At 50.2% G+C, this 17424-nt stretch overlaps 8 protein-coding genes across 8 annotated transcripts; 2 read left to right on the top strand and 6 right to left on the bottom strand.

Annotated features, from left to right (window-relative positions):
* Positions 1-201: 201 nt before the first annotated feature.
* Positions 202-1254, bottom strand: ATNIH1004_008532 (terpene cyclase; the record flags this gene model as incomplete). The annotated part of the gene is made up of 3 exons (XM_033573140.1): positions 202-520; positions 597-949; positions 1018-1254. 3 exons carry the CDS (start codon positions 1252-1254, stop codon positions 202-204), a joined length of 909 nt encoding a protein of 302 aa, XP_033423692.1.
* A 1684-nt stretch (positions 1255-2938) lies between these two features.
* On the top strand, positions 2939-4146 carry ATNIH1004_008531 (uncharacterized protein; the record flags this gene model as incomplete). The annotated part of the gene is made up of 3 exons (XM_033573139.1): positions 2939-3185; positions 3238-3608; positions 3694-4146. The coding sequence occupies 3 exons, from the start codon at positions 2939-2941 to the stop codon at positions 4144-4146; spliced, it is 1071 nt and encodes a 356-aa protein (XP_033423691.1).
* Positions 4147-4456: 310 nt separating this feature from the next.
* Positions 4457-5934, bottom strand: ATNIH1004_008530 (uncharacterized protein; the record flags this gene model as incomplete). The annotated part of the gene is made up of 3 exons (XM_033573138.1): positions 4457-5220; positions 5284-5367; positions 5436-5934. 3 exons carry the CDS (start codon positions 5932-5934, stop codon positions 4457-4459), a joined length of 1347 nt encoding a protein of 448 aa, XP_033423690.1.
* Positions 5935-6392: 458 nt separating this feature from the next.
* cox15 (cytochrome c oxidase assembly protein cox15) lies at positions 6393-7970 on the top strand (the record flags this gene model as incomplete). The annotated part of the gene is made up of 2 exons (XM_033573137.1): positions 6393-6790; positions 6860-7970. The coding sequence occupies 2 exons, from the start codon at positions 6393-6395 to the stop codon at positions 7968-7970; spliced, it is 1509 nt and encodes a 502-aa protein (XP_033423689.1).
* A 764-nt stretch (positions 7971-8734) lies between these two features.
* Positions 8735-9883, bottom strand: ATNIH1004_008528 (uncharacterized protein; the record flags this gene model as incomplete). The annotated part of the gene is made up of 1 exon (XM_033573136.1): positions 8735-9883. The coding sequence occupies one exon, from the start codon at positions 9881-9883 to the stop codon at positions 8735-8737; it is 1149 nt and encodes a 382-aa protein (XP_033423688.1).
* Positions 9884-11188: 1305 nt separating this feature from the next.
* Positions 11189-13148, bottom strand: KRS1 (lysine--tRNA ligase KRS1; the record flags this gene model as incomplete). The annotated part of the gene is made up of 3 exons (XM_033573135.1): positions 11189-11199; positions 11266-12853; positions 12933-13148. 3 exons carry the CDS (start codon positions 13146-13148, stop codon positions 11189-11191), a joined length of 1815 nt encoding a protein of 604 aa, XP_033423687.1.
* Positions 13149-13425: 277 nt separating this feature from the next.
* Positions 13426-14180, bottom strand: ATNIH1004_008526 (uncharacterized protein; the record flags this gene model as incomplete). Its single annotated transcript, XM_033573134.1, has 2 exons — positions 13426-13491; positions 13791-14180. 2 exons carry the CDS (start codon positions 14178-14180, stop codon positions 13426-13428), a joined length of 456 nt encoding a protein of 151 aa, XP_033423686.1.
* Positions 14181-14622: 442 nt separating this feature from the next.
* On the bottom strand, positions 14623-17295 carry ATNIH1004_008525 (putative dynamin GTPase; the record flags this gene model as incomplete). Its single annotated transcript, XM_033573133.1, has 4 exons — positions 14623-14846; positions 14897-15038; positions 15107-17187; positions 17238-17295. The coding sequence occupies 4 exons, from the start codon at positions 17293-17295 to the stop codon at positions 14623-14625; spliced, it is 2505 nt and encodes an 834-aa protein (XP_033423685.1).
* Positions 17296-17424: the final 129 nt, after the last annotated feature.

Below are 17424 nucleotides of genomic sequence, written 5' to 3'. Positions count from 1 at the left end.
TGAGGACATGCCATCTATTGGTGATCTATAGGTACTATGATTTCTCACAGATGACCATCCTCACAATCGACTAGATGGTCAGCCCTCCGGTGTTCATGTTGACCTGCAGAATCCCTGAAAATATCCTGAAATTTACAGGTTGCACCACCATTCCTACCTAGGCTAGGGTCACGGGTTCGCTACTTGTCGTTTAAGGTTCTTCTAGCTCTTTAGATTCATCTTTTCATTCCGTCCCCAGATAGCCAGCCAGTCCTGGACAGAAGAGCTTGAGGCTTTCAATTCTTCCAGACATTGATTCCGTACACTTTTGCTTTGGATCACGCGTAATGCGTGCCGAATGTTACGCCATGACCCGCAGTGCAGCGCTTTGGCGACCCAGTCTCCTCCCGGTGCCTCGAGAGCGAGGAGAATCGGGTATGATAGCTCCCTGTTCTGAAGATCTTCAGCCAGTGATCCTTTGGACTTGGCATATTCCGATGAGTAGACATTTTTACAGTCGTTTTGCAGTTGAGAGCACCACCTAAACAAAGGGTCAGCTTGCCCTGTCACTGCAGAAGGGTGCCATAGAGCCAAAATCGCGACGAGGAATGGCGTACGCAAGAGTGGTCATGGTCTGATCGGCCGACTTATCTTCCAGCACGAGTTGACCCAGCAGTCGGAATAATGCACCGGTTTTCAACGAGGCCATCTTTCGATATGCGGCCGCTCGGTCGTCCGCGTGTGTGGGGAGGCTACGAAGTCCGTCTCTTCGCCAGACTAAGGATATGTCCTGACCCTGCAGAATCTCTTCCAGATTCTGCATCAGAAATGGCGCCAGTCTGGGGAATTGTTGAACTGTCTTATTCAAAATCTGTGTCACTCTGTAGTAAGCGCGGTTTGCAGTCTCGGATGGTCCGTAGATCTTGTGAGCCGCCGGCTTGCCTTTCCGGCAGTCACTACTGTCAGAGATCTACTTCGATTTGTTAAGAATGAAAAGTGCAGAAGAAACGGAGGTTCTGGCCGAAGGGCATGACCTACATCGTCCACCAGCATCAGACACAGGTGAATAACGTCCATGATCTCCAAGATCATCTTGTATTTGTCCGGATTGTCATCTTTTAGAGTGGGAGAAAGCTTGTGCACGAACGGTGCCCAGTGATGCTTGCCGTAGAGCTGTCGGATATAGCCATAAGGGCATTCGATGTCCGTGACGCTTTCAGGATGCTTCCGTCTGCTTATATATGACTTCTTGGAGACGGGCCAAAGTGGAGGCATTCGGTCTATGAGAGCAAAGCACAACAGAGGGAAGATCCCGACGGTGGCTAACCAGGGCAAAGGCACAGACGGAACAACATGAGTCTCCATCTCAATGTCGGTGTCGGAAAGAGATAGAGATGACTATACAGTGAGAGACTCTCCAACCCACCACAATTCTTTACCTATTATATAGCCATGGACTGAAAGAAAAAAGGATCTTGGAGGGCTTCTCTAGTGGCTTAGTACGTGGTGACACTCCGGCAAAGTTACACTATCTAGATGCTCTGCTTTACTCTGTGTCGCAAACCGGGGTGGCCGTTTGCTGCTACATCTAGGAATTGTGCAAACATACCAGTAACAGAGAGAGGAAAGCCAAGGCCATATTGGGAGGCTATGGCCTAGAACTGTGCCTGAGAAAATTAACTTCAAGCCGAGGTTTGCTCATCACGTCTGTGTTTCGTCTTGATATTGATCAATGAAGCCGGAATGGGAGTTAGCATCTATCCTCTCCTGATTGGCTACATATTTCCGTCGAGCTGTTCCTGAACCCCGAAAAGGAGTTCTATGCTCATGCGAGCTGCAGGTGCCGACCCGCCTTCAGGCGCTCTCTCGTTTAGAAATAACACTAGCCGCATGACAGTTGCAGCGATTATTAAGGTTTTCCGGGAAACAGCAGACTGAATGGATCATCAGCACTCCCTTAGTGGCTATGTCGCGCACACGGGTTGTCCACTTCATCCAAAATCTTTATAGGTCCATCCAGTCCAGGGTCAGTCTGGATAACGATGTATAGCTGCACTTGTCGTATGGGTTTTGTTCTGTATCATGTGTCATTCTTAGCTCTTCTAAAACAGCCCACTGCCGGTATTAGCTTTATTTATAAAACTGGATATCATGCACACGACTATCATTTACTGTTGTATTGATGGAGCAATGTTCCAATAACAATATGAATGTATCGGGGCTCTGCCCTCAGTGTGAGTTCATCGGAAAACATTCATCTCGAATATCATGCACTTCAAAGGAAATGGAGAGCATATTGGACAGCGCTTATGAATACCGGAGAAATTGTTGCGGACTTTAACGTGAGCTGCCGTGTGGCACAACATCTCTTGTGTGGCATACGGTTACGATGTGGCATATCTTCGTGGGTGATACGTAAAACGTTCGCACTGATTCAAATTTTCGGCAGCACGATTCATCAGCACGGCTGGACAGTTCTGTTTTTACTGATGGTGGAGTTCCTGGTATCGGAACATCGGCTATATACCAGCTAGACAAAGCTTTCCAGCAGGTATCTTCTATTAATGGATCCACCGGGTTTCCGAGTCGTCATAGTTGGCGGCTCCATTGGAGGTCTGACTCTAGCACATTGCCTGCAGCGAGCCAACATCCGCCATATAGTCCTTGAAAAAGGAAAAGAGATTGCTCCAGAGCTTGGCGCATCAGTCGCCATATTTCCCAATGGGGCACGGGTATTCCACCAACTTGGAATCTTTGAAGAAATGGAGCGGATAATTGAGCCGCTACGGGTAGTTCATGCGACTTATCCCGATGGCTTTTACTTTAGGAGTCACTATCTCAGTGACATCGAAGAGAGGCATGTTGAGATTCTTCTCGGGAGGGATGAAACTGAGCAGTGTCATACCATCAACAGGATCTGACGGAGTATCGGTCTAGATTCGGCTTCCCAGTCTGTTTCATGGCCCGCCAGAAACTCCTGGAGATTCTGTATAAGAGATACCCGGACAGTTCCAATATTCTCACCGGTAAAAGAGTTACCGAAGTCCGCCAACTGGACCGTGGTGCCTGCGTCATCACAGAGGATGGGTCAGTCTACAAGGGAGACCTCATTGTTGGCGCCGACGGAGTTCATAGTCGAATCCGGTCCGAGATGTGGCGATTGGCAGAACACATGCCAGGTCGAATTGCACAGAAAGAGAAGAAGAGTCTGCGAATATGACCCATGTATCCTCAATAATCATCGGCTAATTCTCCCAGGTATGACGGCGCAATATGCATGCTTGTTCGGCATGTCGTCCCCCATTCCGGGACTTGAAGCCGGAGAACAAGTCTATGCCTTTCTCAATGGACTTACAATAGTGACTAGCCACGGCAAAAATGGTCGATTATTCTGGTTCTTTATTAAAAGGCTCGATCGTAAATACCTTTACCCGGACGTAGTTCGGTTTTCGAACGAAGATGCAGCGCAATTCTGCTGCCAGATTGCAGAGGTGCATGTTTGGAACGGCGTTTATGTACGAGATATATGGAGGAACCGCGAGGCTTATTCAATGACTGCTCTGGAAGAGTCATTTTTCCGGACCTGGCATTATGGTCGAATGGTGCTGCTCGGTGACAGTGTTCATAAGGTAATTGAATGGACAGCGATATTCCCTACTATATGACTGCACTAGACCCCCAATTGACTAACCTTGGTCAACGGAAAAAATCCAGATGACGATCAATGCCGGGCAAGGAGCAAACAGTGCCATTGAAGATACAGCACTCCTGTCTTCTACTCTTCATGACCTTATCTATTCGACCTCACCTCAGATACCCTCATACCTTCAGATTAACCGTGCGCTCGAGAAGTACCAGGCAAGGGGACATAATCGTGTGAAAGACATCTATGACTGGTCTTGGTACATTGCCCGTGTTCATGCGCGCGATGGTCTTCTAAATACACTAATCAGTCGCTATTATATCCCTTATCGAGTCAATGTTCCTGCAGATATGATCTCGGGAATTATTGCGGATGCGGAGTCGATACAGTTTCTTCCTCTGCCTGAGAGGTCCGGGCCAGGTTGGTCGATGTATAGCAGGAAGAGAAGTATGGTTCTTCGTCTCAAATGGCCGGTATTGTTTGTGGTGGTACTGGTAGTGGGTTGGTGGTTTCGAGGACTATAAAACGGTCTGAAAATTGTATCACTTCCTGAGGCTCATACAAAAAATAGAGTACATCATCGTTCATTGTCAGGAGGTTTAATTGATTTTCACTAAAGAAAACTGTGTTGAGTTCTACTATAATAAATTCCATTTTTATGCTGTATAAACAATGGTTTATGCTTCGCAAGTCACCATATTGCAAATCCGTAAGCACAGTGATAACCACTACTCATTAGAGGTATGTAAGTACTATACATCAGAATAGATGAAATACTGGATTAAGCCCTGAACGCCGCGCTGGAACCGGTGGAAAAGCAATGTACAAACACAATCATGGCGCAATCGATTTCCTTTTTGGCGACTTGACATTCAGCACCTGTCTCATCCTCCGAAGTTTGGCCCACCATTCACGATCCGACTCCTTTTTAGCCTCCAAATTTGCCTCGTCCACCGCAGAGCCATCTACAGAGGCGGTTTCCGAGACAGCAAGACTATCCATAGAAGCGGTGGATCGAATGCGACGACGATGCTTTGTCTTGAGTGATTGAGCCAAAAGTTCCCATCCACTGCGCAATTCCTGCGATTTTTGAGACTGCCTTCCTATACCACTCTGAGAGACCCTGTTGATCCAGGGACAGTATTCCATGTGTTCAGTTTCCGCATCGAGCGTCTCATATATGGCTTCATCGCCGTTCTCTTTGGGTCTGTACATCCACAGTCCTAATCGTCGAAAACAGGCATTGCATTCTGCAAGCCCCACTGCTCCATCCGAGACGTTGTTCCAGCCAAAGAAGGCCAGAACAAATGCTGTGCGATTAATTGACGTCTCCTTCTGAATCCCAGACCCAGGTGTTTCCGTGTTTTTATCTACTGGTCGAGGAGTCTGTGGTCCAGTGGCGTCCGGCTCTGTTTTGGGGTCTTCCATTCCCGCACTTGGTAGCGCCTTCATAATATCCTCCAGAGCAAAGGACTTGGGTGTGCGGATAATGTCGTAGGATGGTAATTCATTGGCCATTTTGACGAGATGAGAGTATCGCGCTCGAAGGCCAGATATTGCTGTGTCGGGATTAGCTAGAGGCAGACGGTGGATTGTAGCTGTCGGTTTGATTAGCAAATTGGACGTAAATAAACGCGTTGGCTGGGGGTGTGCCAACGAACCATCGCAGCCCTTGTTCCTCCACGGGCAGCTTTCCGAGTGTCCCTGGACAATAAGACTAACGTACTCGTCTATCAGCTTGTTGCCTATGTCCTGATCAGTTTTGTTCACTTTCCAGAATTCAACCACGTAGTTTTAGAGAACCATAACGTACGAACTTGCTTTCTCTCCTGTACCTTCTCGCTATCATATCCGTCCAGTTCATCCAACTCATCAGGCAACCTGACAACAACCGAGCCGCCACAGCCCCCGACGCAAGTGACTCGCGAGACATCGGTACATATCCACCCACGCTTCGCCCATTGCACTTCACTGATATCCGAGGGCTTCGGGGACCAGCGATCCACTCGACGAAACGTCTCTAATCGCTCGAGAAACCGTTCGCGATCCCATGGGACAAAGCTCGGTCGTGAAGTCGTCGATTCACGCGACGCTGGTCGAGAGACCTTCGAAATCGTTCTCCGCACCGATGCAAGCTCGGTACCATCATCGCGGCCGTTCACTCGAGCTTTCTTGGATGACAAGTCCGCGGAGGTCGAATCTCTAGTGGTCGTCGGCGCTCCCTTGGGTGAAGATTCAGGAGTCAAGGGCTTGGTCAATGACTCCAGCACCCGATGGAATTTGCGCTTCTTGGTCTCCACGGCATACGACATGGCTTCAGGAGCGTGTGGAGCGATGCGCTGGGGGTGAGGCAGTCAATCCAATTCAATTAATTGCAGCGACTCAGATGCCTTAGTGATCTTCTTGCCTGAGGATTGCATTGGCGCTAGTCCCGGATAAGAAGGCACGTCATTGGTGCCTCAGGCATTATAGGGAAGTCGACGAGAGGAATCACAGGTAGACTGAAGCTGAGACTGGTCGCTTGTATTGTTCCTATCACTGCGTTAAGGGCATCTACTCCGTATATTTTCTGTCTTCACATTGAATGACGTGCCAGAGTACAGTCATCCCAAAACTTCAAATCAGGCCACCCTGATTGGCTCCGCCTCGGGATCTCGGCGCCGAGAGGCTCATGCAATTCAATAATGGAATCCAATTCAATTTACTCCCCTTCTCTTCCGGATTCCTCCCCCATTGACAACTCCCCCGCCCTTATAGATTGGTTGGCAGTATGGCCTCCATGGGGAGCTCTGTGCCCTTCTTTCGGAGCTTTGCGCCCCGACTGTCTCTCTCGTTCTTCACCTGTCGTCAATGTCTAGGACGCAGCCAAACTTATGCCGCCAACTCCGTCTTCCGCCGACAGTTTGGTGCCTTCTCTTTTGCGCAGACGACTGGCAAGACCAATTCGGCCGCTGTGTATGCTAGAGTGAGAAAGGGTTTTCCGTCGGCTTGGAACCGGTCGGTTTCAAGTTCGGCAGCAGTAAATGCGGTCGAGAACGGAGCTTCCAAAGCTAAATCTAGTTTTCCTGATGTCAGCGATAAGAAGGTGGCCTACTGGCTGCTGGCAAGCGCTGCCAGTGTATTTGGTATTGTGGTGTTTGGTGGTCTGACAAGATTAACGGAATCAGGGTACGTTTGCTCTTTCAGTATTAAGTCTCCAAGTGAAAAGTTGGAACGTGAACTGACATTATAATATAGTCTGAGTATCACCGAATGGCGCCCTGTTACCGGGTCTCTTCCCCCCATGACCGCAGACGACTGGGAGTCGGAATTTGCCAAGTATCGTGACTCCCCGGAATTCCAGCTATTGAACCCGCACATGACCCTCTCCGAATTCAAGTCGATCTACTACATGGAATGGATTCATCGCCTCTGGGGTCGATTCGTCGGTCTCTCGTTTGTGCTTCCCGCTGTATACTTTGTTGCTAGGAAAAAGGTCAGCAAGCCGATGGCTTTGCGCTTGGCTGGTATCGCGGGCTTGATTGGCTTTCAAGGGTTTATCGGTTGGTGGATGGTCAAGTCAGGACTGAAGGACGATCTTTTCGCACCAGGTAGCCACCCTCGAGTGAGCCAGTACCGTCTCACAGCGCATCTGGGGGCTGCTTTTGTCTGCTATGTTGCCATGTTGTGGAACGGACTTGCGATCTTGCGGTCCCATCGTCTTCTCACTGATCCAGAAGCTGGCACCAAGTTGTTAGACTCTCTTCGTGACTCGAAACTTAAGGTCTTCCGTCGATCGGTTGCCGGGCTCGCTCTTTTGGTGTTTGTAACGGCTATGTCTGGTGCTCTAGTCGCTGGTCTTGATGCCGGCCTGATTTACAACGAGTTCCCCTTCATGGGCAACGGCCTGGCGCCACCCAAGTCGGAACTGCTGGATGCACGATATTCGCGCCATGAGGATCGGTCAGATCTCTGGTGGAGAAACGTGCTTGAGAACCCGTCTCTTGTTCAGTTGAATCATCGTATTCTGGCCATGACCACCTTCACCAGCATCATGGCTCTCTGGGCGTACTCGAAGTCTCCCGCTATGAAGCGCCTCCTTCCACCCGTTGCAAAGAAAGGCGTCCATGGCGTCGTTGCTTTCGCATTCATGCAAGTGGGTCTGGGAATATCGACCCTGCTGTACCTCGTTCCGACTCCTCTGGCGTCCGCCCACCAAGCAGGAAGTTTGTTCCTTCTCACCTGGGTCCTCGTTTTGGGAAGTCGAATCTGGCACCCGTCGAGAACGGCCAAGCTGCTCCAAATGGCGGCCAAGACTCGTAGCCAGGCCCTGTCGAACGCTGCTACCCATGGTCCTCGCCAGCTATGAGTCGTAGTCTGTCTACTTGCGGAGATAGGGCGGGCTACTTTAGTGTGACTTTGCGTCTGCTCCATCATCGTGTTATGTTTGCGATTGTTGGAGGACCAGTGTATGTTATAAGAATCTCTACTTCTACTTTGTACAATAAATTAACGTGTACGATTTTGCTTCTCGGTTGATCATCTCATATTTCTCTCTTCTGTCCTCAAACTGAATCTTGGATCTGAGAAGAGGCTCCATACTAACATAGGAAATTGCACAACACCATTCATTTACTGACTAGGTCCACAGATATCCATTGACTTGATACACTATCCGGCTGTGTTGAGATGGTCACCCCAATACTCAAGGACCCAAAGCCAACGTTGTCCATTTGACTTCCCAATATACAGCCTGAAATCTACAATCAAAAGTGATTCCAGTCCGGCAGACGAAAAACGTACAGACAGATAACAGAAAGTGACAGTCCCGACAGGTTTAGTCCTCACTGAAAGCCAGTCCATACCCAACGCCAGAGAATGGGAGAGTTAGATACATGAAAACAGACATAATTTGGAATTGAAAGCACTAGATGATGTGAAAGGAACATGAGATTTATTCGTCATCAACGCGAGTTGACAGACAAATTTGCAGCATAAAGGTTTTCATTGCGTCGTAATCCGGCGTACAAACGTTCAACAATGGGGATTTGGGTTTGGTGAAAAGTCAAAAACCAACAGGAAAGAAAAGGGAAGAGATTGGCTAAGGACATGAGGAAATCGACCCAACTTGAGCTACAATTTTCCTGAACGCTTGCGAGAATAGGACTGAGCCTTGGTCTTCAGGTTGTAGTCCTCGTCTTCATCAGTGTCCCAGTCATGCAAGTCGTCGCTGTCCAAGTCTTTCTTGCGACGATAAGCTTCTAACTCTCGGTTTCCCCGTTCCATAGCCTGGCGGCGGATTTTTGGTATGCAACGGTAAACAGGGCCATTTGGTATCGACTCTCCCATTTCCTCATCCGTCATTATCAGCTCAGTCGCGTTGTCGTCGACCTCAAAAGGATTGTCCCATCGCCATTCAAGGTCATGATCTCTGGCAAACTTTTCCATTTCAAAAGCCTCGACGCTTAACGCCAAGATGAGTCGAGCGCTCTTCAGCACACTTTCGGTTTCGCTAACTTCTCCTGCGGAAGCCTCTTCATTAGGACTTGCGTTAGGTGAGGAGGGTTTGGAGGCTTTGCCGGTCTTTCGAACCTGAGTGTTGGGCGTACGCCTCTTGGTCACTTTCGCCTGAGCGCCAGCGCCTCCTTTCTTTCCCTTGAACTGTCTGGCTTTCTTTTTGCCAGTAGGAGTCTCATCTGGAATGACCAGGTCATCCCTGCTAATAGGACCGGTGTGCACACGACCACCAGCACGATGAGTACGAAGACACCCGTTCTTGAGAGTACATACATTGCATGACTGCCATCCGCAATCTAGGCATCGGGTCATCCCGTTCCCGTTGCGCTTATTACAGAGATCACATTTGGCTGTATGTGCGCTGACGGGTTCGAATTCAGTCAGTGCCGCCGATGGTCCTGGGATTCCTGACATAGGGGAAGGAGTTCGCGGTGCTGGTCTATTATTGGAAGTAGTGGTAACTGGAGTGGTGACTGGAGTGGTGACTGGAGTGCTAGGCCCCTGGGATCGCTCTTCAGAGCCATGGATCGAAGAAGTCTCGACAAGGAAAGGAGGTTTGGGCTTTGGGAACATTCCAGACTCCAAGGCGGTGGTAGGATCAGCCTCCCTCGTATGGCAGTACACACTGGGCTTCAACGGGGGAAGCTCGAGACTGTCCTTGGGCTCTGGCTCTGCGGGATTGAGAAGGTCTGAAATAGGTGCCAGACGAATATTCCGACCAGGACGAGAAGTGTTAATAGCGTGATGGGTCAGAGGAGCTCTCATGTCCGGAGCAAACGGGTCACTTTGGTTCCAATATGGGTATGGTCTATTGACAGCAGGTCTATGGATAGAAGCGGTAGGAGGAACAGTCGGAAAACGTGAGAAAGACCAAGCCATGTGTGGCATGGCCATGTGTCCGACCGTACTATTTATTTCTTCTCTGGGTCTGGCATGGAAAGTCAAAGAGCTGACGCAATGTCTAGGACCTTCACCGTTCGCCTGCATGCTTTGTTGGCTCCTATTCTACCCCAGGCAACATCCATGACAAGTACAAGCAGAAAGGAGCAGAACGAAAAACGCACTTCACATACCTGATAGACAGGGGACTGACCAAGCCTGCCTGCCTGAAGGAGAGCCAGATAAGAGTTACCATTGCACTGGCTCGACTGAGGAGGAGGAGGGAGGTATCGAAAACCTCTAAAAGCATCGTACTCTTCTCCATAGTTAGGCATCTTGATGATTGACTCCTAGAAGAGAACAGCAAAAAAATACAGATGACTTTTTTCGTTTGGGGAGAAAGAACACTACTCAAGAAACCAAAGGAGACCAGGTCATGCAGTGGAAAAAGAGTGACGAGAGAAAGAAGAAAAGGAAGAAAGGAAGAAGATAGGCGAGCCAGTGCAGTTCTGTTTTGTGCACGTGGATGTCCAACAAGAAGTGAATGAAGGGCTAGACAGACTATAATAAGAGAGCTCAGCACTTGCAAAGGCGGTTGGCTGGCACTGGATATCAATAAAGACAGCAGACGTCACATCTGGAGAGGTCCGCTAACTGGATAGGTACTTCTGCTTCAGTCTCTGCGGAGGCTTTATTTAACCGGGGGGTTCCTTAGGCCCTTTGTATTTGGGGCATTATTCGCCCCTGGGCTTTTTGGAAGTGGAAGAAAAAAGACAGGATAAGGGCATTGTTTCGTGGGCTAAAGTTTAACAAAAGAAGTGAGACTTGGTTTATGTCCAGCTTTGAAAGCATTATCAGCCGGTAGGGATTGCAAATAATCTATACCGGATATCTAAGGATTTACATTTAAGTAGGTATTATACAGTTGGTCTTCTAGGCTAGTATAATCTGTTGTCTCATCGGGGTGGAAGTAGACTCTTCATACGGTTATATCAAGAAGCTCCAACTACATTGTATTCAAATTATAAACAGTATACAAATCATGTATTCCTCAAACTCATTATTATTTCTTTCCCTGTTTCTAGAGCATCTCTGATGTAAATCTTTAGAATCTTAAGAGACAAAGATATAAAATACGAGTCATCCATCCCGTGTAAATTCTCTGCAAATAATCCATGACACTAACAATATTTATTTATGAGCTGGAAACGAAAGTTAGCGATCACTGACCAAGGACCGGCTCAGAGGTAACTAGAGTGGATACGTACGGATTCCCTCCTCACGCTGAGGTTCCACACCCACCACCTCAGCAGCGGTCTTGGTATCCTGCGCCGTCTTGTCTTCCTTCATGAAGGGGAAGGCCAATACCTCCTTGATGCTGTAGTTGTCTGTGAGGAACATGACTAGTCGGTCGATACCCATGCCCCAGCCACCGGTCGGAGGCAGACCATATTCCAAGCTGGTGCAGAAGTTCTCGTCGATGAGTTGGGCCTCGTCATCACCCTGGTCCTTCTGGTGCGCCTGCTCCTCGAAGCGCAGACGCTGGTCGAACGGGTCGTTCAACTCGGTGTAGGCGTTGACAATCTCCTTCTTGCAGACGAAGGCCTCGAACCGCTCGCACAGTCCCACGTTCTTCCGGTGGTACTTGGCCAGCGGGGACATCATCTGCGGATGGCCCGAGATGAAGGTGGGGTTGACACAGGTCTCCTCGATGAATTCACCGACGAGCTTGTCGAGCATGCGCGCATTTGTCAGCGGTGGCGAGCACTCGACGCCCGTCTTCTTGAGCACGCGCTTTAGGAACTCGCCGGCCTCCGCAGTGTGCAGCTGGTCACCGGGTGGGAACTTCTCGCCCGTGGCCTCCTCCAGGGCCGGGATCATCTCCACGCGCCGCCAGGGCGCCTTCCAGTTGACCTGGTATTCCTCGCCGGTCTGCGTGTGGAACGTCGTCTCGTAGCCGCCGGTAACGTGCTTCACCAGTCCCGAGATCAGCTCTTCCGTCAGGTTCATGACGTCGTGAACATCAGCGTAGGCCCAGTAGAACTCGCAGGTGGTAAACTCGGGGTTGTGCGTCAGATCGATGCCCTCGTTCCGGAACTGACGGCCCAGCTCGTACACACGCTCCAGACCACCTACGATCAGCATCTTAAGATACAGCTCGGGCGCCACGCGCATGAACAGGTTCATGTCGAGATCATTGTGGTGGGTGACGAACGGCTTGGCTGTGGCGCCGCCAGCGATGGCGTTCATCATGGGGGTTTCGACCTCAATGAAGTCGCGGCTGTCGAAGTATTGACGGATGTAGCTGACGATCTTGGACCGGGTGACGAAGACGCTGCGCGATCGGTCGTTCATTATCAGGTCCAGGTATCGCTGGCGGAACCGCTGTTCCTTGTCCTGGAAACCGTAGTGCTCGGAGGGGATGGCGTGCAGACAGGGGGCCAGGAGCACGACCTCCTTGGCGAAGATGGATAGCTCTCCGTCGGCACGGTTCTTGGGGTTACTGCGGCCGGGGAAGCCGACAATGCCGACGATGTCACCTCTCCGGAGATGTTCATGCTGGGCCTCGAAGGGCACATCGCCCGTGGTGTTCTGGGCCTGGCACACAACCTGCACCTTGACTCCCTCCGCACGGATATCATAGAAGATTAACTTGGTACCCGAGGCACGCTTGGTGTAAATCCGACCGGCGACGCGAACGGTGACGTCGGGCTTCTGCTCGCCCTTGGCCAGACCCTCGTATTCCTTCAGGTACTGGCGCAGGTCATCGGTGACCTGGAACTTGTGGGGGTAGGGGTCAGGGTTCTTGCTCTCGCGCAGCTTGTTGATTCGCTTGCTGCGAATTTCAAAGTATTGCTAGATGATCATGAGTAATTGCAAATATTTTGGGGAAAAAAAATTAAAAAAAAAAAAAGACGGGACAGCCACAACTCACGTTAGGGGTCAGATTGGCCTCCTCCTCCTCCGCAGAGACCTTCTTCTCAGGCTTAGGAGGAGCAGCAGCTTCCTTCTCCTTCTTCTTGGCCTCCTTCTCGCGGAGCTTCTGGCGACGCTTCAGTTCCGTCTTGGACACCTTCTCACCGGTCACCTCATCGAGGAGCAGATTGGCCATAGAGGCCTCTACCTCCTTGACAGCGTTCGAGTCCGCCATGGATGCTGGGAATATTGGGGGGAGAAGTGATGGTGGAGTGAGTGGAAAGAGGGAGAGAGAGGATTTGGTGGGAGAAGTTGAAGTCGAAATTGAGGGGCAGAAATCAATTTCGGGCGGGAGTCTCTTTATTGGGCCGTTGTCCCCGCCATGACTCACGACGTCAACACACAGTATGGGACTCAGGATATAGGGAGTATCGCATTCGAATGATCACTGCTGTGCTTGTATCCTAGGTCAAAAGATCGCTGGCCGTCGCGTTGGTCGTACATTGCGGAGTTCAAGATTCGCGATCGCCGTTTTGGGCAACTTGGGGCTTAGGGCTTAGGGCAGCTATGTGGGGCTTCTATCGCGATAAGCAGCTCTATATATATCTCTAGGAATTACAAACTCAGAATTAGAGGAACCACAATGAGAAATTTAATTTCAGATGAACTATATCTCGATTTACAGGTTCACTGCGCATATGCATCTAGCGTACAAGTATCTACCCATTCCCTCGAACAAGGAAGAGAAAACAACAGAAAAGAAAAAAACGCTAATAAATAATACAGAATCGCATCCCCCTAAAACACCCCAGTACCCCTCCGCCCACTTCGTCTTCACCCGAAAATTCTTAAACTTCCAGGTTTTCTCCTCCCTCACCAGGTCCATCCAATAAAAATTCCCTGTCAACAGTCTCGTCTGACCCTGCTTCAGTCCCTTCCCATCGCGATAATGCCGCCCAATAGAAGTCGCGGTCATCTTCGTGGTGTTGTCCCCACTCTCCGCGCGGTCGACATGCATATTGCTGACGAAGTGTGTGGTGTCCAGCTGCGAGACCTTGTCGTAGCAGTCTGTGCGAATGGTCGGTAGTGCCTGGGATACGGTTCCATTGAGTTCGAAGGTGGCGTCCTGTGTGAATGCCGAGTTGAAGAGTACTGGGTCGTTGGTGTTGAGGCCGACTAGACACCGGGAGAGAGCGTCGGTGATGGCCTCCCGGATGGGAAGAAGCGGAGACGAGAGTGCGACGGGGAGGTTGGGGATACATGCCATTTTTCTTTTGGCTCTTAGGTACGATTGTACGACTGTATGCTGGTATATATGAAGAAGATGGATTGGAATTAGTTATGGGAGTAGGTGTGCTTTTATTGTCTTGTTTAACACCGATATCTCAAAACAGGGCTAAGCGGACACCGTTCACTGATTAATCCTCCTGGTTTCTCTGGAGAAGGGCGAGATGAAGAAATATCGGTGTTAGTTGTATGATACTATCACGGGCGAGCATCTACGGCATAAGTGACAGTATCTAGAGAGTATACTGTACTGCATAAGAGGTTAGGAGGGTCGGAAACAGACCAATCTGTCAATTTGTTCCCGTCTACAAACATATAGGATGGGAATACTCCGTACTACCATCTTAGTGACAACTAAAGGCCATCGCATATTGGTACACTGCGTAGTGCATATCACATCCAACTGCCCATCGACATCAGCACTAATCCATACTCACGGTAGGAGGAAACACCGGGAAACTCGCCCACTCGTCGGGGGGCTGTGACTTCACAAACACCGTTCCCTGCTCGCCTGCGTCGTCTTCACGCTTTACACTGTCCAGCCATTCCTGCGCCTTGGTAATCTTCTCCTTCTCCCGAAGCAGGTACTGACGTCTATGTTGACGCTCCGGATCCTCGGCCATTAGTTCCTGACAACGTTCAAAGGCTGTGTCCGGTCAGTCTCTGGCGTATCTTCCATAGGCTTATCAAACTCACCATTGTCTTCGACAATGCCCAACTCTTCCTCGATGACAGTGATCAGTTCGTCCCTGCATTTGGAGAACAACTTGGTGTGCACGCTCTGGCAGGTGAAGTCGATGAATCGCGAACTTGCTATCTCATAGTATCCCCTGGTGGACTGCATACTCAATGGATTAGATTCCGACGGTTAAACTGGGGAAGCTACTCTATTGAGACAACACTTACCGCCATCATCTTCAACTCCTGTGTAAAGTCGTCAGCCGGCAGGACCAGTCTCTTCATCTCATAATCCCTGCGCGGATGCTCAGCGGAGATCCCCCGTAGGGCCAAGGCGCAGTGGACGCGAGCTTCGTTACGACGAGTGCTGAGAAACTGGTAGGCGGACCGGCTGACCTGCTCCAGCGTCGTTGTCGCCATGGTAAACGGCTTATGACACTCTATGTCATAATTTTCCTGTGCATGTCGGATATGTTCTTTCTGAAGTCCTCTCAGAAATGTGTCAATAATCTTCCTTAATTCTCTGTAAAGGCTTGTCTGCCGATACTGGGTGAACACATCTTCCAGTTGCTTCATGAGCATTTCCCGCACCAAGCTATGAGTAGCCTGCAGAAACACCAGCATGGGTTCGTTCCAGTGCCTCACGCTCAACTGCCTCATGATTTCGATGGCCTTGGGATCTGCCTGGTCGGGGATCCCGGCGCGGTACGCGTCCTCATTGATCTCCCTGATCTCTTCCCAAGTAAACATACGTGCAGGCTTGTCAAACTTGTGAAAATGAGTGGTGAAGTATACCGAGGTTTTCGGGGTGCCCACCTGCCCCCCCGCCCCGTTGACATCTGGAAGGTTGGGTGTAGAAGTCGGTCCATCACCAGGAGTTTTTCGTTTCACGGGGGTCACATTCTGGACCCCAGTCATCTCACAGTCGGACTCTCCGTCACGCTCACCCCCAAGTCGGGCGGCATCCGAACCTGCTCGTAGCTGGACGGTTGGACGAGTCTTAATGAGGGCGGTTTTGAAATCCAGGGCCAAGTGACCCCATATCTTCTGCAGAGGATACTGGGATGACCCACCATTAAAATGAGCGGTGATTCTTTCCTTTAGCTGACTGATTTTTCGACACAAGATATACTGCACGTTGGCGCTTGGAGGGTCTGGAAGGGTCCTCAGTTCATCATCAATACGAGCCGCCTTTGCATCGATTTGTTCAATGATCCGAGGAAGGCATCCCTGGATCCGCTCCAGAAGGAGCATAGACAGTGCAGACTGAAGGTTCCTCGTGCCGAATCTATCCTTGTATGCTTGTAACTCGGTGGACCACGGATGACGTGTGAAGAAATCGGCCTCCTCGTCGCGTGCCTGTGCATGATCTACCGAGGGATCCGGGTTGTTCTGCACCACATAATAGCCATGCCCCAATGCAAACTTATCGCCCTCGAGGATTTCCATCCACTGGTTGTAAGACTCGCAGGCTTGTACGCGATCGGGCTTTGTCAAAACACCCAAGGTTCTCTCCTTCGCTCCGCGCACATCCCGCATGAGGCGAGCTGCACTGGAATTGGTGGCGTCGTCCGTCATCGGGAGGGTCAAAAGGACAATGCAGTTTTCCTGGGAGATATACTCCTTTGCCAGGTTTTCCACCAAGGAAACCAAGTATCGCTCTTCGTCAAATTCAGCCTGGCTGATGACACCAGGAAGATCGTAGAACGACAGGTTTGGGAAACTCGGGGCCGAGATATCCAGGCGCACGACGTTGGGTGAGAACTTAACCTGGCAGTTCATGGAAGCGTCTGCATTTCTTCCCGGAACATAGTCAATCGACGGCTGTGAAGGGTTGAGAATTGCGACTTGAGCCCACATAATAGCATCCTGAACAAAGCATTTATCGGACAGTGTGACAAAGAGTTCATCCTCTTGGTCTTGAAGAATCCACGGCCCCAGCGGCTGGGACTTCTTGGGGAGTTTGGTGACTTTGCGGGACCCATCGAACATGTACTTGCGCGAAAGAAACACTCGACAGATCCACGGCTGACCCGGCTTGCTCTCCGTGAGATTAATCTCCATGGGGCAGCGGGTACATGTCCCAGAGCTCCGAGGAACTTTGATCTCTGACATACCTTCAATCAAGGAGCTCTTCCCCGTGCTCTGGTCGCCTATCACGCAGATCTTGGGCAACGCAATCCGATTGTCCTCAATGCCAATGTGGCGAAGGTCCTGGATTTTCTTCACCAGCGACTTCATGTCCTGGGCAATCAGGTTTATGGCGTCTGTACCATTGCCTGAGATGGTGGAGGGAGACGAATCTTTAGCTAGATCCTGTCAGTAGGTAAAAAAAATACTCCATAGAAAGGCAGCGTACTTCTGATTACAGTCTCCTGGGTGGGGTTCTTCAAGTCTGGGGGTGGTTGTGAACGCATGTTGTCAAGTCCTCAGGTCGTTACTCCGAACTGGGACACACGATATCAATGAGGGATGCACAGAAAGATCCACAGTGCAAAGAAATAAGTAGATGAAATAACCAACAATACAGGAAGAAAGGAAGAAGG

The sequence above is a fragment of the Aspergillus tanneri genome (genome assembly GCF_003426965.1).
Source record: "Aspergillus tanneri strain NIH1004 chromosome Unknown AapTan_6_pilon_pilon_pilon, whole genome shotgun sequence".
Lineage (NCBI taxonomy): Eukaryota > Fungi > Ascomycota > Eurotiomycetes > Eurotiales > Aspergillaceae > Aspergillus > Aspergillus tanneri.
Note: the sequence above shows the minus strand (reverse complement) of the source record. Positions and strands in the feature narration are given on the sequence as shown.